This window comes from Lithobates pipiens, unplaced genomic scaffold (genome assembly GCF_037356315.1).
Source record: "Lithobates pipiens isolate NorthernLeopardFrog02 unplaced genomic scaffold, aLitPip1_a1.2 Scaffold_22, whole genome shotgun sequence".
Classification (NCBI taxonomy): domain Eukaryota; kingdom Metazoa; phylum Chordata; class Amphibia; order Anura; family Ranidae; genus Lithobates; species Lithobates pipiens.
The window spans coordinates 96,392,032-96,414,716 of record NW_027507784.1 but is presented as its reverse complement, the minus strand read 5'-3'; the positions used below and the strand labels follow the sequence as shown (position 1 = coordinate 96,414,716).

The 22,685-nt window shown below is 40.3% G+C and overlaps 1 protein-coding gene across 5 annotated transcripts in view; it reads right to left on the bottom strand.

The window, feature by feature from the left end:
- Positions 1 to 22,685, bottom strand: part of LOC143923962 (sodium channel protein type 2 subunit alpha-like) — a 372,282-nt gene that overhangs the window by 128,673 nt on the left and 220,924 nt on the right. For 3 of the 5 annotated variants that reach the window (XM_077447919.1, XM_077447918.1, XM_077447920.1), the window contains 3 exons: positions 22,061 to 22,435; positions 5,139 to 5,274; positions 3,903 to 4,141 (listed from right to left, as the gene is read on the bottom strand). In XM_077447919.1, the coding sequence (XP_077304045.1) occupies positions 3,903 to 4,141; positions 5,139 to 5,274; positions 22,061 to 22,435 (750 nt within the window). The remainder of the gene's footprint in view (positions 1 to 3,902; positions 4,142 to 5,138; positions 5,275 to 22,060; positions 22,436 to 22,685) is intronic. The other 2 variants (XM_077447922.1, XM_077447921.1) reach the window with 1 other exon arrangement.

The following is a 22,685-nucleotide window of genomic DNA, read 5'->3' as shown; positions in this document are numbered from 1 at the left end:
CGAAAAATCTGGCAAACCCAATTTCGAAAAACAAACATTCGGCCGCAAGTGCAAACGATGCTGCCATCATACAATGACCGATAAATCATTCAGTGAACATAAATTAATTAATTTTATGTTCGCTTTTTTACATATACTTAGTGCAGACAGTTTGGATGGGAAACACATTAACCTTTCAATTTATCGTTCGTTTGGCAGAAAATTTCCAAACTTGTCCTTCATTTTTTCGGCTCAAAAACGTCCAAACGATTATCGATTTTGTGCCCATTAATGGGCCAAAGAAACGAACAAACTGTCTAATGGCCAAATATCGGCCAATTTTTCGTATAGTGTAGGGCCAGCATTAGAGTCAGAAAAGTTCATTCCTCTCCCAGGCTCAACTTCTTTCTTTCAGCGGATAATCACACGGGATTTCCATCCAATTCACCACCTTTTGGGCCTCATGCGGAACAGGTGTGTGTGTGTGTGTGGGGTGGGGGGCAGTTGAATAGCCTCAGGAGTCCTACTGGTCAGATGATAACGACCTTGTGCATTCTTCTAGCTCTGTTTACTGCAGGCTGGCTGTGAAAGTTGTCATCTGCCTCAGATCAAAGTCCTTTCAAAGCAATATTGTCCAAGCCATATTGTTCCCATGTCCCATTTACATTAATATCATTTTCTTCCAACATTACAAATACCATATTTAAGATCTTAATATAAAAATAGATGGTCAGTAAATGATCAGCACACTAAGTATAATAGTAAAGCCTGGTACACACTATCAGTTTTTTTTATTTTTTTATCCAATGGGCTGAACAAAAAAAAACTGAGGAGCTCGGGAGGAGCTCACTGTGCTAACTATCCAATGTTAGTACAGCGATAATCTACCCCCCAGGGAGCTATTGTGTTCTGCAATGCCCTGCCAGAACACTCCGGTCGGGGGTGCCAGTTGGCAGATATTTTTCTGCCATGCCCTTTCAGCAGATGCTAGATGTTCGGCCAGCTTCTGTTGGACAGCCTGAAGTACACACGGGCCGAATGTTGGCCGGTTTCTGTTGAACCGGCTGACGTTTGGCCCGTGTGTACCAGACTTAAGTCAGTAAAGTGGATTGTTTGCTGCTTCACCTAATGTAAATCTGATTATCAGCAACAACACGGGGTCCTTTACTCCTTATATTTAAATACCATTAATCTATACAGTATCCTTTACAGGGTGAAGAAGTCCTGATGTGTGAAAGACAAGAAGATACCTTAGAGGTATAGGAGAATTATGTAAAAGCATCTGGGTCATGTTACTCTACCAAAGCATTTGAGTACTAATAAAGATTTCCAAAGTTCAAATAATCTGTAATAATATACACTTTATGATGTTGAACATTTTGTAGATATATATATATATATATATATATATATATATATACATATATATATACAGGCCCATTTCTGCACCAGGCCGCTCTGAAATAAACATGTGTTCTCTCAATATCTAGCTTTTTTTACTGATATATTAAGAATATGTGAGACAATTATTTAAAGCGGTTCTTCACCCTAAAGGGGAAGTTCCGCTAGTATTATCCCTCCCCCCCTCCGGTGCCACAATCGGCACCTTTCGGGGGGGAGGGGGGTGCAGTTACCTGGATAATCCAGGTATCTGCACCCACTTCCGGCCAGACCGCTGCATGGCTCCGCCCACCCCCGCATGGCTCCGCCCCCCCCCCCCCCCGTTGTGTTCTGGGAAACACACAGTTCCCAGAGACACAGCGGGGGACCATAAGAGAAGCGCAGCGCAACTCGCGCATGCGCAGTAGGGAACCGGGCAGTGAAGCCATCATGCTTCACTTCCCGATTCCCTGACAGAGGATGGCGGCGGTGGCTGCAGCGAGACGAGCGATCGCTCGTTATCTGCCGCCGACATCGCTGGAACCTGGGACAGGTAAGTGTGATATTATTAAAAGTCAGCAGCTGCAATATTAGTAGCTGCTGGCTTTTAATATTTTTTTTTTAGGTGCAGCTCCTCTTTAAATGTAAGAAATTAGTTAGCACCTGAGGCTTTAGTAATACACATATCATGTATACAACATTTGATATTAAGTTCATCAATGAAATGTCACTAAAATATAATATAATATATTTTTCCCTACTCCAGAGGTCATTCAGCCAACAGTCATTATTTTGCAAGAATATTAAAAAAGATCTTGTTATAACACTGCTGCATCTAATCCTTCTTTCTCATTAGTAACGAACAAGTTCTCAAGAAGTAATGTGCACTAAGAACTTAATCTCATTTGCCTTTCACCGCTGGCCCTTTGTATGTCTGTAACTCTGCTGGCTCATCAAGGAACATGGAAGTTTTATCATTTATAAATGCAGGATTACAGTCTTTTTGAAGTTAAAAATTGATTTTAGTGGGAAATCCAGTACCCACAGTGAACAAAAAAATTGTATTTTCCAGAACTGCATTTAGTGTCTACATGTGTGGAACAGAGCCTGGGACAGCTGAATAAGAAAGGTAGCACAAACAAAGATGCACAGTTTACAAACTGTGTTCTTGCTTTCTTTAATCGTCTTCTCTGACCACCTGCATTTTAGACCAGGTCCCCAGAAATCAGCAAGCCGCATTTCAGTAACTGTAGCTGACATTTCAATTTTGCCAATTTTGGAAAAAAAAATCAAAAGATTCTTCAGTCAATTTAATAAATAAAAATGATATATACATATATATATATACATATATATATATATATATATATATATATATATATTATGAGAGCGAGAGAGAGAGAGAGAGAGAGAGAGAGATCTATATTATTAATTGTTAATCAGCCAATCATGTGGAGGCAACTCTATACATTTCGGCATCTAGAAGTGCTGAAGAGGACTTGCTGAAGTTCATACTGAGCATCAGAACAGGGAAGAAAGGGGATTTAAGTGACTTTGAACGTGGCATGGTTGTCGGTGCCAGAAGGGCTGGTATGAGTATTTCAAAAACTGCTAATCTACTGGGATTTTCACACACAACCATCTCTAGAGTTTTAACAGAATGGTCCAAAAAAAGAGAAAATATCCAGTGGATGAAAGTTTTGGTGATGAAAATGCCTTGTTGATGTCAGAGGACAGAGGAGAATAGGCAGATTGGTTTGAGATGTTAGAAAGGCAACAGTAACTCAAATAACCACTCATTAGAGGCCAAGGTATGTGGAATACCATCTCTGAATGCACAACACATCGAACCTCAAAGCAGATGGACAGTAGAAGATTAGAAAAACGTGGCCTGGTCTGATGAGTCTCGATTTTATCTGCGACATTCAGATGGTAGGTTCAGAATTTGGCGTAAACAACATGAAAGCATGGATCATCATGTCTGTACTAGAGACAATGATTACCAGGACAAGAGCTGGAATAGACAAAGGTGAGCAGGGGCACAGAAAACTTCCAGATGGACAGGCTCAGAGTCAGAAATGAAGGAAGGGAAATCTTACTGTTGGGTAATTATAGACATAGAGTATAAGAAGCCAAAAGGTTACATAGTTACATATTTAGTCAGGTTGAAAAAAAAGACACAAATCCATCCAGTTCAACCACAAAATAAATAAATAAATAAATACAATATAAGAGGTTGACTCTTCCCGGTATATGCCACCTATAATTAAGCTATCAATTCAAAGTGTGCTAGCCATTTATGTAGGGCGACTTCAAGTTCCTTGTTAGTATATTTTTCAAGTTGGTAGTTTGACCCTACTTAATTTGGTCAGTATTATATTTGATCTAATTGAGTGTTTAATGCAGAATAATTCCCTACACATACAAAAAAAAAAAAAATTGCCTTCAGAAATACTTCTAGTTAAATTCTTTTTTCTTTGAGTTTAACTCACAGCACATACAAATTAAATAATTTTGCACAATGACATATATCTCACACTTACCAAGTTTCCAGCACTAAGGACGTAATTAAATTCATCAGTCATGGGGTAATGTTCCATAGCCATGAATAATGTGTTTAAAACAATACAAATTGTTATAGCCAGGTCCACAAAAGGATCCATTACAACCAGTTTAACAATATGCTTTATCCTCAGCCACGAATCAGAGCAGTCCCAGATTAAGAAGGTGTTTGCAAACTTGTACCAACATGGAGGACACTTCTGCCTGGATTCTTCAAGTTCTGAGAAAGGAAGAAACAAGTTTTGGTGTGTTTCTATTGAAATTAATAGATTATATTTTAAATTTATCAGGTGGTTAATCTGTTTCAATTGTCTGCACATTTTAGTAGCTACTATGTTATACAACCCAAAATTAGATTGTTTTAATAATGGGCAACAAAGGAGGTCTAATCTCATGTTCATTAGTCCAATTCACCCAGAGTTCAGTGCAGTGAGATGAGGTGAGAATGCCATCCCTGTCTCTTTGATCACTTTACCCCCACTTCATCACTCTTCTGTGCTACCATATTCTACAGCATGTTTGTTAATTTCCTGTAGACCAGTATGTTACTTATACTTAGTCTGGTAGCCAAAAAATAATAATTTGCAGAATGTTCTTGCTCATACTCTTAGCAAATAGATCTGCAATGGCAAATTTCAGATTTGAAAAGCTAATTGTTTATTAATGCCCAACTCCAGGAAAACGTGGAAATGATCACTTGCAATGAGTCTGTGCCCTCACTGAAAGGGTTAATTGCTGGTTTAGTCTAGGGGAGAGTAAAAGCGCATTTACTTACCTGATCCTCTACCCTGGTAGGCGGAGCTCCTCCATGCTTCGGCAGTGGACTGTCCCTCAGCATTATCACATATAATTCAGGGCTATCGAGCCTGCACTACTCTTGATGACATCAGGACCTAAGGTCGTGGGGAAGAAGTTGCTGTGGGGACCACTCTTGTAGCATTGGGAGCAGAAAATTGGGTGAGTAAATCTACCTAAACATCTCACCTAGACCTAAACAAGCAATTACCCCTTATAGTGCAGGCGCAGCCCAAGTTTCCCAGGGTTTAGGTCTTGGCCTCCTTTTATTCTATGCAGAAGGAGCCATTGGATAAAAGGTCTAGAAACGATTAGAGAAGGCTGGGACACTATCTTGAGTAATGATATAAATCCACTGTCTACTACTGCTTAAAACCCTATTTCATTGGTCAAGCACCTTTAAAAAAGAGTTTGTATCTTACCTTCCATTGTGTTGGTCAAAATGCTAGCAACGCTCAAGGCTCTCTGTCTCGTGACTATTGGATCTTCCAACAGATCCATAGAAACCTGATAACAGCTCGACTTACGCTTCCTTATCTCAGTCTCCGTTGTAGTTCCCTGAAATAAAAAGGCCAGTCGATTATCCATTGCCCAGAGAACAATGTTCAGTAATCTAACGTCATTTGTCAGTCACAAAGTCTGAAGTGACTTATATTTGGAGAAAATGCTCATCAAGCAGGTATTAAAGAAATTGTGTGCTACCTGTTGCAACCAATCAAAGCTACACTAGAAATATTGCACAATTCTGATTGGTTGCTATGAGATACCACCTCGTCCATTTACTGCAGAACATTTTTGTCAGTTTTTATATAACCTCTGCATATAATACAGAACAGTTTATGTTGCATGTTGTATTAAGCACACAGCGACAAGAATGCAGCTTGAAATGAATAATGAAAATGTATCCAGATCGTAGAAATGCGTACAGGTACATATAGAAAGGAAATTTCTTACCAAACTGTAGTACTCTATTCTATACAATAAGAGGTCTCTTGATTTCAGTTCTAAATTGGGGGAGTTCTGCCCCACAACAGTGATATTTACTACAACACACTTATGGGTAGGTACCTTGGAAAGAAGGGCAATATGGGCAGCTTCAAAGCATAATATTTATCATCTGTGGATAGCAGGTAACAGCAGAGCCAAAGTAGCAAATGAGCAGTAAAAACCAAGGAGGATGACAAGATTCTAATCTAGAGCATGAGGCCAACTCTGCTTTCATTTCAGGCTACTGCATGGAGGATGATATGATCATTTTTTCTATAAAATATAATGTACTCAAACGAAAATCCTTCTTTTGGTTCCATGTAGAGTATGAAAACATTCAAACTTCTATCAGTTTTTTACTGAACTCTTTGTTCATTCACAGCCTGTCCTAATGATCCCACATGAAGTGGAGGGAAATCTCCATAGCAAAAAAAACAAAAAAAAACTGAAACAGGTTGTAATTCTTTTTCACCTTGCTAAAAGAAATGAATTAAATTAAAGGAAAATTATCACAGCGTATAACGCTGCTCCTTTTCCATTGCATAGCCCGATGAAGGAGCACACATGCTCCGAACGTGAAGCACCGCCCGACTGACCCTGTTCCTGGAAGTGAGGACACAAGTACGAGGCACAACACGGAGCATCCCTCTCCTGCGTCCCAGCCACCTAGAAGCGCTGAGTACCCACAGCACCGCTGGATAGCCACAGGACTCAAGACTCCTTCCACCGGCCCGTGATACTCCCACCACTTGGGAACATGCGGATGAACATATGCTATTGCCTAATATGCTGGAAATTATCTGCCCAAATGTGAGTGTTTTTAATCCACTATAATAAATTTGTTGCAAAACACGCTGCATTTAGAGGGCGCCGCCTTTTTCTTCTCTTGTCTGGTTCCAGAGATCCTTCTAGTTTGTATGGACTGGCTGCCTTCTACACTTTCAACACCTTATTATCCTTACATGGACTAAGGCTTGGACTTGAAGTGAAAGCAAAGGGAGCCCAGCCCTGGCGCTGAGCAGACTCTAGCAGCTGTCTGTAGGTGATCTCCAGCTCCCACTCCTGAATGGCCAGAAATTCTATATCTTCAAGTGCCCAGTGCATTTCCGAGACGTTCAGTATCTCTTTTCTGATATCCATGATTTCGTCCAGCCGCCACTCCAAATCACTCCCAAAGTTATGGTCACATGTCAGCTTCACGTACAACAGTCCCAGTCCGCCATAGCCAAAGTCTTCTGTTGGGCTGTCATCCGCTATCCAAGGGCATTCTTGGGATACATGCCACCTGAGGGCTCTGTAGCTTTCATCTAGCCGTATCTCTGCCCGAACCAGCCTGCTTAACTCAGCTGTCTGCTCCTTGTGCGTTTTTTCTCCCAAAAACAGCACCCACAATCAATACTGTGACCAGTACTTTTCCTGGGTGGGGGGGGAGAATTTTTCCCTGGTTGCGCTGCTCACGGGCTAGTGTTTCCTTCCAGAGTTCGCAGCGGATAGAATCATACCATCCCAGCAGGACCTGCTCTAATTCTGGTCCCCTGTGCTGTATCTGCATCTCTCGCAAACCTCCTTCCAAATTCCTCTTCCATGGCGGCTGGTATATGTACCTCTCCTCCCCTCTCCTGCTATCCAGACCTTGGATCAAGGTGGAGGTTTGGATGTCCCAGACTGCAGGAAGAATCCCACTGCTTGCCACAAATGTAATGAAACATCCCACACTCCGCTTGAGTGCTTTCGTCATATAACGCTTTCTCCCAGTCTGAATATATATATCAGGTATTCCAACTGCTGATAACAACAAACAAGGCAATACTTGTTTGGTTGCTGAACATTAACTGTTTATTAGAACAAGAATACAGTCTTATATACACTGGAAGAGAAGCCCCCCCCCCCTTCCAGGGACCATAATCAGTAGGCAAGAGACTAGCTGTCACACCCCCACACTACAAACATTAATTGCTCATTATGTGTAAAAGCAGAGGATTGAGGAGAAAATACCCTATTTCTCAGACCAGCAGGGTCCCTCCAGCACTGTGACTGGTCCACTGCAGCTCCTCTGTAAGCTGCAGTCAGCTCAGCCCACACTCCTGCCTCCAAAACATACAATATAGGGTTAAGGTCCTTGTATTGTATATGATTATGCCGGGGCTCTGACCACAAACTGGAGCTTCAGGAGAAGGAGGAGACAGAGCCAACCAGAGCAGGATATAAGATATGTGATAGATCCTGTTATGATATCCCCTAGACATAATGAGCAATTAACTCTTGCAGTGTGTATAGGGGGTTAATTACATGGAACGGGGCTTGTGTTTCCCTTATAATAAACAAATAATAGGGTTAAGGACAAAAACAAGGGTGGGACATGACCATTCTTGTGCACCAAAGACATCAATATTGGTACTTACAATCCTAGCATTGAAACATCCTGTGTAAATAAGAGTGGGTGTTTGTCATTTGGGCTGGTGTGGAGGTGAGATGCCATAAAATGGTCCTTTTATTCTTGCTCTGCTGGTGGTCATGTTTGTCAGTAAGCATGATTGAATATGGAGCACCATCTCAATGTGACAAATGAACAAATTGGCATGGACCATTTTTCTTATTTTGTTGTAGGAAGAGCTAATTAGGCAGACTTATGGTGCATTTTTGGTGTACACGTCTTTGTTTATACTTTCTAACTTCTGCAAAATGACAGTTAGAAAGATAAATTACTATGCTACGTCTCTATCCCAAAAAGGCAAGTTGATTACATTTTTGTCTTTTCATCTCTGCATGCTAAATTTTCATGTTTGATTTTCATGTTTTTGCATTGTGGTAAAATGAACTGATAGCAACTACTCTAAGCTTGGGCTGTGGCAGCTGCTTAGCAACACTGAAGCTCTGCAGAAATGAGCAATTAATCACTTCAATAGAAAATAATTATTTGCTTCACTTTCCCTTGAGGCAGATATTTCTGAACATAACCTCTGAAATATTGGAAAGTGTTAGTAAAAGTAATTTTTATGCAATAGTTGTAATATATTTATAAAATAAAATCATATTTTAATACAAGGATATTTGAATAAACATGTAGCACTTGTAAAATTAAGTCAAATTGTTGCTATTATGATTAAACTCTCAGGGGTGGCATTTCCATAACTCATTATTCCCATGTAATGAACATCAGCTGTGCAGTACTGTGCAGGGCAAATTCTCCCTTAGGGTATGTAAGCAGTGGCTCTTCCTACTCCAGTGGTGCTTTGGGTTTGAGCTAGTTTCAGCATCCAGTGAATAGAGCACAAGCAGCAAGTTTGTGAGTTATCAACAGTGTTGTAAGACTATTAGAGCTCAGACATTTTTGCACACTTGTTTTGTGCAGCATTCAGTAACAAATTAGCATCAAGGTGATGGAGTCCTACTGAACAACAATGTGATAGGGATGCATTAAACTCTGTCAGGAGTTAACATAACCTTATCCAACGGAGTCATTAAAGGACTGCCAATCCCTCAGTTGACTTCTGTTCATCCAATGAATAAAATTCAAAATACCAACAACAACCTACAAAGCCACCCACAACTCTGCCCTGAGCTACATCACCAACGTTGTCTCAAAATACCAACCAAACCATTCTCTTGGCTCCCACCAAGACCTCCTGCTCTTTAGCTCACCTAAAGAACTTCTCCAGAGCCCCTTCAATTCTCTGGAACTCCTTACCCCAATCTGTCTGGCTATCTTCTACTCTGCCTGCCTTTTAGCGAGCCCTGAAAACTCATCTCTTCATGGAAGCCTAACTAAAAAACTTTACCTTTACTTTAATATACCAACAGGCAAATAATTAATACAGAAATAAAGAGAACATATTAACTATAAAAACATTGTTACTTAAAGCGAAACATTACCTTTAACAACTTGATAAAAAAGTAATATTCTTTAGCACAGAATATACATTCCACATTAATTATTATGCTACCAAAATTAGTGTGTGCTGTAAATTGCCTCCAGCATTGCTCCTGTTTCTTCTAACTGGAGGTTGGCATTTTGCTAAAGCCCAGAGCCTCTGAACAGGAGTTAGGCCTCATTCACACAATGTGCATAGAAGCCAGTTTTTCTGCACATGTTCTGCAAGGGCACAAAACAAATTAGTTCTCTATGTGCCCTGTTCACACCACAACACTAGTATCACGTGCAGGTCATTCCTGTACAGGAATCTGCAACATGTATGCAGTTTTCTGCACAGAAACAAAATTGACGTGACATCAACAGGGCACATAACTAAAATATTTCCATAATGAGAAAAGAAACAAAGTGTCCATTAGTGAAAGAAAGTCCATATCTTCCTTCAACAACTTGTTAGTAGATTGTATGAAGACTCTTAAAAAGGAAGTATTTTTTTTTTTCAGAATCATACTTACCTAGGTGGATGCAGCATCGGCCCAATGCTGCATCCATCCCCCTTCGCCTCTAACAATGAGAACTGAGCGATTAAACACCACAGATCGCTTGGTTGTCACAGCTCCCTGAGCAGAGAGCTGGTGACTGTCAGTCACAGCTCTCTGCTCTGCCCCCTCCTGGCTCACTGGAGTGCAGGCCTTGGAGGGGCGGGAGTGGCCAGCTCAGGTTCTCAGTGGCTCGTTGAAAGGCTGAGCCAGGTGTCAGTCCAGGGATCTGGGCATATCCCGACTACATGGTCGTGATGACTCTGAGCCTGGACCAACTCTGTGATGTGAGCAAAGTTTGGACTTTAGCCTGCTCTCTGCTGAAAATGGGTCAAAGGAGTGCAAGACAAACTGCTCTCCTTTAATCAGCTGTGATCTAATCACCCAAGTGCAGCCCACCACCTAAAACTGGACATACACTCACCAACTAAAATTGTCCAGCAATAACAAGTTGGGCTCTTGTTCATTGTTGTGAAAATATAGCTGAAAAACAGCAGCTAATAAACTCCGCGCCACTTATACAAATGAAAAAAGAGAAATGAACTAATAGTCAGTGAATCAAATAAACTAAGTGAAACACTAATAGCTGCTCCCTAGAAACAAGAGAAAAAAACTTGTCCTGCTGAAAATAAGGTAATAGTAGGGGCGCTGAAAAAATTATGAATATAAATGTCAATTACAAATGTGAAAATTAATAATCATAGAACACCTCAGGTAATAGACAACCTATCACCATGAATTAAAAAACAAATGGTTGCAAAGAAATGGATAATATAGATAATACAATAAAAAATAATAAATAAAGTCCCAAATTGGATACTAGAAAAACAAAAAAAATATATATATATATCCACAGTCCAAGGCAGTGATTCATTCAGTGAAAAACTCCATCTAAATCCATATGCCAGAAGGCAGCTGAAATCTTCTACAAAGTTGTGACACGTCCCTTCACCAAAATTTTGGACACAGAAAACACCCCAACTGTGAAGATAAAGTTGTCTTCTTACCAGATGCTGTTGACTACTTTATTTAAAAAGATAGTCAAATAGGCTTATGCAGGTGAATTCCCTGCTCACATGGAATAAGGTGGGCCTCTTAGATTCAGACAGGTCATAAAAAAAGCAGAGCAAACAAAATCCATAGCGTGACACTGTTTAATAATAAAAATAAATTAAAAAACATAAGGCCAAATGGCTGCTTACATATGCCGGTGCCCGACCTGGCACTGGGGCTGCTCGCTTAAAACAATCGTTTCGTAATGGATGCGTAGTTCCTCGTTGTGTAGGGCGTGCGTTCCACCAAGAAACAGCCGACAACCAAAAACGTCCGGAACTGTACGTGTACGAACGTGACTAGGTACCGCCTCGACGTACGTTTCGTTTGACACGTCATCAGGAACTGATGACGTGTCAAACGAAACGTACGTCGAGGCGGTACCTAGTCACGTTCGTACACGTACAGTTCCGGACGTTTTTGGTTGTCGGCTGTTTCTTGGTGGAACGCACGCCCTACACAACGAGGAACTACGCATCCATTACGAAACGATTGTTTTAAGCGAGCAGCCCCAGTGCCAGGTCGGGCACCGGCATATGTAAGCAGCCATTTGGCCTTATGTTTTTTAATTTATTTTTATTATTAAACGGTGTCACGCTATGGATTTTGTTTGCTCTGCTTTTTTTATGACCTGTCTGAATCTATGAGGAGAAGGTTTTTTCCATAAGAGGTCCACCTTATTCCATGTGAGCAGGGAATTCACCTGCATAAGCCTATTTGACTATCTTTTTAAATAAAGTAGTCAACAGCATCTGGTAAGAAGACAACTTTATCTTCACAGTTGGGGTGTTTTCTGTGTCCAAAATTTTGGTGAAGGGACATGTCACAACTTTGTAGAAGATTTCAGCCGCCTTCTGGCATATGGATTTAGATGGAGTTTTTCACTGAATGAATCACTGCCTTGGACTGTGGATATATTTTTTTTGTTTTTCTAGTATCCAATTTGGGACTTTATTTATTATTTTTTATTGTATTATCTATATTATCCATTTCTTTGCAACCATTTGTTTTTTAATTCATGGTGATAGGTTGTCTATTACTTGAGGTGTTCTATGATTATTAATTTTCACATTTGTAATTGACATTTATATTCATAATTTTTTCAGCGCCCCTACTATTACCTTATCTTGTTCATTGTTACTTATGCTCTTAGTTATGTTCAACATTATGATCATAATCATATGCATGGGGTGTGTTGGCTGTGCCTGGGCACAAACTAATCACCTGAGCGGCGCAGATTCCCCCTCCTACCCAAGGATTGGCGGCGGCGCCCGCAGCACTTCCATCCTCTCCTCTCCTGCCAGCTGCTGCTGCAAGCACACAAGGGGATGTTTCAGTATGGAGAGAGGTGGAAGGGGACGGTAAATATGCCATTTACTTGCCTCTTCCTTTTCTGAATGACCAGAAAGAGTGATCGACATTGATCATTCACTCTGTTCATTCATAACTGAGGCATAGTAAACTGTGCTTACTATAGTTCAGTTTGTGAATGAACAGGAAGCGCTTAGCCATTCATTCACTGTCCAGTGCAGCTGAGGCTGCAGAGAAAGGGACTGGGGAATTTCTGTCCTCAGTTCCTTTCTCTTTCTGAAGTGAAACATCAGGGGTCTTTTTAGAATAGAAGCCTGCTATTTCACCAAAGCCCCCCAATAGGGGTCCTAAAAAAATGGTAAAAAAATAATAAAAAATAATATAAAATATATCAAATAATATTGTTTGTATTATGATAAAAAAATGTAAACAAAATAATAAAAAAAATCAAATAAAAATTAAAAACTAATGACATCGACCACTGTTCTACTGAAACTCTCTTCTGCCCTACTAACAAAGTCCACTGCACCAATGGCACCATCAACAACTCTACTGACACAGTCCATGTTTTAATACATTATAAAATGTTTGTTTATATTACAGTATATACACCGATCAGCTATGACATTATGACCACTGACAGGTAAAGAGAATATCTTGTTACAATGACATCTGAAAATTGGTGGGATATATTATGTAGCAAGTGAACATGTTGTCCATGAAGTTGATCTGGTGAAAGCAGAAAAAAATGGGCATTACAGTTTGTTGTGTATGGAGCTGTGAAGCGCATGGTGACCCATGTCCACAGCCAAAAGCTTCTACAATGGTCACATGAACATCAGAACTGGACTATGGAGCAATGGAAGAAAGTGGCCGGGTCTGATGAATCATGTTTTCTTTTACATCATGTGGATGTCCAGGTACATGTGCATCACTTACCTGGGGAAGAGATGGCACCAGGATGCGGTATAAGAAGAGGCAAGTCGGTAGAGGCAGTGTGATGCTTTAGGCAACGTTCTGCTGGGAAACCTTGGGTCCTGCCATTCATGTGGATGTTACTTTGGTGTCCATGCCTCAATGGGTCAGGGCTGTTTTAGCAAAAGGGGGCCACACTCAATATTAGGTGGGTGGTCATAATGTTATGGCTGATTGGTGTATATACATATATAAAGCACACCCTAATGCAATAGGCTGCGCACACCTATGATTATGATCAACATTCAGTGAGCCGAACACAAGATACTATTAGAAAAGCTGAGTTTTGAAAGTTTATATTGGCTGTAAGATGGTAATGCCCCAATTTGTGAGAAACGCACTGAGGACAAGAAGTAAAGTGGCATGACAGCTAGAAGCAGCATTTTGGGGTAATAGAATCTGCCCTTCGATAGTCACTACCAATCTAGGCAAGACTGTCACACTTTTAATGCCCTAAATGAGACAGCACTTATCAGGGGGTGGTCATAATCAGTCCAAACAAAGAGGGTACTTTTGGTAAGGCTGAGTTCGCACTAGTGCGAATTGGATGTGGATTTCCCCGCATCCAATTCACATGACAGGAGAATGTGCCTGGCTCTCAATGGAGCCTGTTCACACATCTTCGTGTTGGCTGCGGAGCAGATTGCACAGGAGTGTTGTGTGTCTTTGGCTCAGGTCTAAACATTCGGGCCTGATTCGTCCCTGGAACAGAGAACATTTGTCCCTGGAACTGCTGCGAGCCGCATCTGATCGAAGCGTGAACCTACCCTAAAAGTATTGTGCTACAATGATCAGTTAAACCACAAATACAGGAAGTTGAAGTTGTATGCATATCAAGACTTTCGAACCATAAAAGCCCATCCACACTCTCTACCTACAGATCAATGTGGCCCCTCATCACATTAAATAACCATAGGGAGGTTGAGGGCAGAAGGAGTGAGACTATTCTTGACCTTTGCAGGGCAAGTTAAGATTTGCATGACATGACATGATGTTGACCTAGCAATCACACTTTTACAATGACACCTTTCAAAGGCAAAGTTTGTTATTTATTAAAGCGCCAGCAGTAAAAACTATTCTTAATGTCCACAGCAAAAAAAAAAAAATTTCTTTTAGGTATTTTGATGAAAAAAAAAGGTGAAACCTTATATCTATAAATTAGAACTGAGGAGTCAGGACATGTTTTCAATGAATACATAAGTAGTTATACATGCTGTGTCTGTGGTATGGAAAAAGAGGATCATTCAAGGGATATATTTCCAACATGCAGTGAGGGACAACAACTATGATATTGTAAGTCATAAGAACGGTTTTAAAGTGGAACTCAGCCAAAATGTTCATTTTGCTTTGGATAGAGTACGGTAGGGTTAGAGTCCCTGTCTGTTGCCCCACAGGGGTAATTTCCCCTCCTGTCTCCCAATGACAACAGGACATGAAGTTTTGGGATATCTCTTCAATCTAAAGTTGGGTACACACTGTATGAAAATGAGCCAGTTAAGCAGGAACGGGACAACTTTCAATTAGTGTGTACAGCAGTCTGCCCGACAGAAGCCAGTCTTTTGTCAAAGGGACATGCTGGAAAACCAGCATTTGACCAGCGCTCACAGCCATTGGAAGTATAAATTGGTGGTGGCGGTGGTGGTGGAGGTCCCCCTGTCAGAATACAACAGCAAAGCAGGGGAGATCACCGCAACAGCATTGCTTGTGTTGGTATGGCAATCTGTCAGTTTTTCTAGTTTAAACCTCCAAACCCACTTAGTTGAACCAAAAAAAAATTACTTTAGAACACAGACAATTAAAAACCCAACAAAAGGGTCCCATTTACCCAAGACTAAGTTAAAGAAAACATTTGGGTGCTAGTCCACTTTTAAGAACACAAGTAAACAGAGAAACTGCAAAAAGATCATTAAAGCAAAACAAACCTACTTAATGTTTATTAAAGGAAAACTGATAAAATCCAAGCTCAATATTTTAATGAAAAAAATTATACTTTCAATTAATTTTAAACTAGCAGCTTTGGCATTGGTCAGAGAAGGCCAGTGTGTACGGGTGACATAGGCTAAGGGAAGACTGCAAAAAAAAGATCCTGCATATAATATACGTGCACCTAACACATTGGGGGCAAGTTTACAGAGGTAGCTGGGGGACCACAGGTCACAATTAGATCATTTTTAAGTCTTAATATAATCATTATCTAGCTTTCATAAACACAACTCTCTTGTGCTATACTATACTATACAAACCTCCACTCTGCACTTTGCTTATGTTTGTTCCACAGTTTCTGCCTTCAACATTGTATCCATCTCATGTACATATCTGTTCCCCATAGGCTGAAAGCCAATTCTTGATATACGACCCATTCTAGCCCATGGGGGGTAAGCGTAACCAGTGCAAAACAGATGTTCAATGGATGGAATTTAAACATTGCTAGAGGCTGTGACTGGCATGGAGGTAAGTAAGCAGCTGCAGGGGGGTTAGTAAAGTTAAAGTATAACTAAAGACAAAACTTTTTTTTTTTTTCCTTTTGGATAGAGTGGAGAGGGATTGGAATGTTTGTCAAATTTTATTTTGCTGTCTGTGACCCTATTAAGGAGATTCCCCCTCTCTATTTGTCCTGCTTACCATTATGATTGAAAGTGAAAGTAAAAGAGAATTCCAAATTTTAGGTTGTCCTAAGAAATGTAAAAGAGGGAAAATCTTCCAATGGGGACACTAGTTCTGGTGCCCTGGGGCTCCCCATGGAATTCCCTTAATTTGCAAGGATTTCCTTTCACTTCCTGTTTGGTTATGGGACAGGAAGTGACAGGAAATCTCCGCCTTGGGACAGAGATGGCAAAAAAAATCTAACAGGGTTTATAACACTCCATTACAGAAGGAAAAAAAAAACGTTGTGCCTATAGTTGTACTTTAAGCTTAGGGGGTTGGGGGTTGAGTTCAGCAAATGTTAGTTAAAAGGTACAGCTCTCCTTTAAGGAAATTAGCAACATTGGCCTTGTTCACCTGTAATGGTATCTCATTTTATTTTTATTTTTAATATGCAAACTTGCATTTTGGCTCAGGTTTCCTTTAATAAGTACATACCACCAAATACATATGTGCAATCATAATTACACTATTCTGTAAAATGATTGTTTGACTGGCCATAGACAAGATCATTTTGGGAAGATTCTGAAAATATTCTTTAAATAACCAGAATTCTATGTGCCTATTTAATCTTTATCCAAACACCAAATGGGAGATATTTTAACTTGTTAGGAAATTCTCTGCAGATAATTAATATTGAGAATTATCACTAGTACAAATGATTGTTTAGCACAGAAGGCACCTGAAGTCTAAAATATATCAGCCGCTCTTCAAAGTGCAAACAATCTAACAGCACAGCCAGTTGTCCTACATGTAACAGATAAAGCCAATGCAAAAGTATGTTCCTTCTTATACATATATAAAGAATATTCCTCCAATCTTCCCAAACTTTGTTCCTTCTACAGCCATTCTTAGGCCAGGCATCAAAAAAGATGAGCAAATTCAACATTTTGCGTGAATGATTTTTAAAACGCCCCATTTGTTATTATTGTAAAACACCCCTGTAATACTAACTGAACTATACTAATTTACTACATTTCTGTATTACTTAACCCCGAGGTGTAACTAAAACATTCAGGGCCCTGCTGTAAGAAACCATGGGGCCCTTCCCTCTGAGCCCGGTGGGGAAACACCAGGGCCCGGCCCTACCTTTTCAACCCTGGTATTTTTTGCCACTGGTGTCAGTAGTTACCGTATTTATCGGCGTATAACACGCACATTCATTTTAAGAGGGAAGTTTCAGGAAAAAAATTAAATTTTAAATAAGGCAGCTAAAATCGAAGTATTGGCGTATAACACGCAGACGCTATTTGCACCTGATTTTCATGGTGAAAAAGTGAGTGTTATATGCCAATAAATACAGTATATATTTTTGCTATTTTTATTTTTTTTTACCATTTTATTTATTTACTTTTACAATTTTGTTTTTTATTATTTTTTACAATTTTCTTAGGAGCCCCACTAGGGGGGATTTGGTGAAATATCATGGGTTCTAAACAGACCTCTGATGTTTCATCTTTGAGACAGAGAAAGAAGATTGAGGACATAGCCCTCAATCTCCATCTCTGCAGCCTCCGCAGCACAGATTGAATGGACAGGCATAGCTCTGTACAGAGATTCCCATTCATTCATAAAGTAAAGCATAGTAAGCACAGTTTACTATGCTTCAGTTATAAATTGACAGAGTCAATGACATATTTACCGGCCCCTTCCCATGCTCTCCATCCTGATGCATCCCCATACAGTAGCATTAGCCGGCAAGAGTGGGGAGGGGGGAAGCTGACAGTGATGAGGGGGAGCCAGGAGAGCATACAGGGGGGCCAGAAGAAGGCATAGGGGCCCAGGGGCAGCAGAAAGAGGAGGAAGCTGGATAAGAGGGGCGGTGGGGGTGGCATATAGAGTAACTAATCCCTTCCAGTTTACCCCTGCAGCTGCTGAATTCCTGCAGGAGGGAGAGGAGGAGAAGTGGGCTTTCAGCAGCTGCAGGAGGAAATCGGTTCCTCTATAGGTCACCCCTGCCACCCCTCTTATCCAAGTGTACAAAGCCCCCTGTAGCATGGGGCTGGTTTGCAATTGTGACCCCTGTAGGTAAGCTCCTGGCTTAACTGTATTACTAACTAAGCCAAAGAAATAAGAGTTTGTGGACATCAGTGTCTTGAATGAACATATGGTTTTAAATATTTCTCAGGGACTTAGGTAAATTGATAGGACGTAGGAACTCTTGGATACAGCACAAGATGAGGGCTGCATTTTGGGTTATTTCAATATACAGGCTAACATTAAAGAGCAATCTGCTTAATCCTGCAGAGAGATCTCTGTGACTGAAAGAAAGGCAAAGTAGAATATTTCCATCACACATGTTCCTGAAGATGGCTTGACTAAGTGAGAGCTGTAGCAACTATCAACTGAGAACTGGTATCAACACTAGGAAAATGAGAGAGAAGCACTCTCAATGCCACATTCGTAGATTAGGGGAGACCAAAAAGGAAGGTACTAGAGAAGTAATCATAAATCGGACTTTAAAGGCATGGAAACAATGAGGAATTTTAACAACAATGACATTTATTAGGAAAAATACATAATATATTCACAGTGTTCAGAGAATTAAAATTTGATAGAAACATGATGCATTTTGTACAGTGAGCCCTTGTGCATCTACGCGTTTCACCGTTAGGCTTGAACAAGGTTCAAAGACGTAACAATAGAAAAGAATATTCAGTCTCACTATCTTAGAATGGACTAGGCTTCATGTACAAATGTTCAGTGGCCAAGTTTCCGAAGATGTGGGGTACTCATGGCAGAATGAAGGGGGTCAAATGACGTACATCTAATTTAGTAGAAAAAATTATTTGGTATGACTAAAGCAGGGCCAGGCTTCTCCCTGGGGCTCATTGGTTCATCTCATGCTTTAAACCTTTCTTATAGGTGCATCCTATGCAAGGCAGGCTGTACTACATCCCTGCCACGCACTGAGCTCTACCTGTGTTCCCTGTGCTGATTCTTGGATCACTTAACAGGACTGCTACTTTGACTACTTGATGACCAGAGATGCACACCTGCCCCTGCTTTAGTCATACCTAATAATTTTTTCTACTAAATTAGATGTACGCCATTTGACCACCTTCAGTCTGCCATGAGTATCACTCATGTTCGGGAACCTGGCCACTGAACACTTGTATATGAAGCCTAGTCCATTCTAAGATAGTGAGACTGAGGCCGCTTACACACGGGAGGATTGTCTGCCCAACTAAGTTCGTCAGACAATCCGACAGACAGTCCGTTCAACTTTTGAATGAACGGACTTGACCACACACGATGAAAAGACAGTCCACTGAAAGCTTGCGCGATGACGTATACAGCACGTACGACGGGACTAGAAATACGACGTCCAATACACTGCAATGCAACCTTCGGCCGTGTAAATCCTTTCTGAGCATGCGCCATACTTAGTCCGTCCAACTTGCCTACACACGAGCGGACTGTCCGCTGAAACCAAGTTTGGACGGACAAAACCAAGTTTGGACGGACAAAATTACGGAAATTCCGAAAGACTTAGTCCGTCAGACTGTCCGCTGAAAAAGTCCGCTGAAGCCCACACACGAGCGGATTGTCCGCTGAAACACGGTTCAGCGGACTAAGTTGGGCAGACAATCCGCCCGTGTGTACGCGGCCTGATTCTTCTTTTCTATTGTTACATCTTTGAACCTTGTTCGTGTCCTGAAGAAGCCTAACGCCGAAACACGTAGATGCACAAGGGCTCACTGTACAAAATGCATCATGTTTCTATCAAATTTTAATTCTCTGAACAGTGTGAATATATTATGTATTTTTCCTAATAAATATCATTGTTGTTAAAATTCCTCATTGTTTCCATGCCTTCAAATTCAGATTGATGGTAACTTCTCTAGTACCCCTCCTTTTTGGTATCAACACAAGTCAAAACACATATTGCCAGCACACCATGGATCTTCAATAGCATCCAAAGGTTTATAAAAGTGTTCACATAACACCTGTATATTGTGGTGTTTTAAGGCCACAAAGGTCCCCTAACATGGCTGATGGAAGAGAGGCCGGTCACATGACTTTGACAGGTCACAAGAACAGGCGCTCCACAAGTTTCAGAGTCCCAAAGCAAGCAGAGTATAATGCACATTTGTACAGCACACTGTTGTGCTCTCTAAATGTGTGGTGTTTGAGTTTTTGTTTCTTGTTATGGCTACGGTTCATACTGCTGAGAGATAAAATCAGTCAGAGAATGATTAAACCCTACATATGCCCAGAATTATGATATCACTTTAAGGAAACAGATTATAATTGAGAGAAGTCTGCCATCTCTGACTTCTTGTTGCTAGCTGCTTTACTGTCATACTGATTCAATTCTCTCAATACATAATTTTTTTAAACATTTTTACTGTTCTTATTCATGGAATTACACCGTACTTCTAACTGGTCAGTTATGTATTGATCCCAAACAAATATAATTCACAAATAATGTAATGTAACGTATAATGTACGAAAATAGAGGTGAAAATTTGCTCATCTTTAGATATACTGTAAATTGGCAATGATACAGGAAGCTTGGGAGAGATTTGCTGGGATGGAAGTTGAAACATATGATTTGCCAAAACAGTATAGACTACAACAATGGGTGAGAGGGAAAAGTGAGCACTTTTAGGGGTGGTGACTATATGCAGAGTGTAACAATACGAGCAAGTTCCATATTTCTTATGGCCAAAGATTGACCATGATATATGGTTTTAAATTCTGTACCGCGACATTCAGTCTATTTTGTCATGCGTCAAAAAGGTCAGTTAGCCAAAATAAACATTTCTTTTCCTTTCTACCTATATATGAATATCTCTTTCCAAGAATCTCTTTCTTTTTTAAACCACCTTTACAGACATAACCCCCTTTGTCCACTTTTTTTTTCATTTTTTTATAACCGCTCCTCTATTAGGTCAGAAATTACCGAAATATTTCTATGAATGTATTATTTAGCAATTAAAGTATATCTAAAGCCAAACCAGATGTGTTTCCCAGAACATGGGCAAAAAGGAAAATTTTTAAATAGGAACATCTAATCCTGTTATAGTTTGTAGTCTGGAGAGATTTTATCTTATTTACTGTTGGGTCTCAAAAGGAAAGAAATAAAAGGAAATGAAAAAGAAAAGAAAAATGTGCCTAATGAGACACAGAAATACATAAAAAAAATTAAATAATGTACAGGGGCTTTAACCATTTCCTGCTCTATCTTTTCAAGTAGTTGTGAAATTTGCCTGCTTCCTTCCATCATCTCAAATGCCAATTGGTCCATCATTATGATGATGTCTTCCATTAGCAGCTGGAATCTATCTGAAACTAGGGTTAGAGACACATACTGTATATACTGTAAATGTTCCCAATATAGGTATGGTGGATGCAGCTCCTTACCTTACAATTGTAATCTTACAAAAAGGAGCATGAGTTCCTTTAACTACTGGAGGAGCATGTAAGCATACAAGATGCTTGTATGGGTATTACAGGCAGATCGGACAGGGTATTTATCTAAACACTTTGGTGGCAGAAAATCTATCACTATATAATAAATATAACCATTATCTGTTAAGTCGGTCATATATACAGATCGAAATTCGGGAGGTTAAGCCAAATTTTGATCCATGTATTTGCTAGCTGGTTATACACAAGTCAATCTATCAATCAGCTTGTGTACAAACAGCCTGTTGGGCAGCCCTGATCATTGTATTCTTCCTTTCCTGGCAAAACAATAGCTCAGTTGAAAGGATTCCTGCATCCATATTGAATGTGTTGATGTGGGAATTGGCCCTATGGCCTTCAATAGGATGTAGGGTGTTCATAAAGAGGCAAGGAAGAGAAAAGGTCTATTTTGGCCAGAAAACCCTTTAAAGCTGTCCAGATATATTTTATGAAAACCAACCACCATAGTGCTTCAGGATCCACCTTCAGAGAAATACGATTTGTGGGTATTAAGGCCCCACCATGTCTAGACTACTTAAAACTTTCTTACATTGTCATCAGAAGATGGTTTATCTATTATCACCTCTGGCAGAAGAAGTCCAACAGGCGAAGTCGGGACAGATGGACCTCCCAGCAGAGACACTACTCCATTGCAGTCCACTGTGCTGTGCATCTTCCCATTCAACGGAAGTATTGCCTTGGACGATTTACTAGTTTGGCTGATATTGCTGTTCCGCCTTTCTCCGTGTCTGTGAGGTACAAATAAAGAACCTCGCCTGCTCTCATTGTCCTCGAAAGTGCTGTGTTCATCATCTGCAAAGTCGTTCTCTGACCCCATGTCTTTTGCACGGTTTCTGAAGCTGAAGAGGCTGGCTCTGCTGTTACGTCTTGGAGAAAATAGAGATCCACGGATACTCAACAATGACTGTTTAAAAAGAAAAAAAAAATATATCACCATTATGCAATGTGACATCTTGAATCAATGAAATATGTGTACCAAGAACTGGCAACTAATGCTGGACAGGAGAATTGGAAACTGATACAACATTTCAACTATCTTCTTCTTGAACATATTTATCTGCTTAGAGACAGCTGATTATATGGCAAGATTCAAAATATTTAGCAGATCTGACCACACGTATAGTACATTTTCACAAAACTAAAAGATTCAGAGC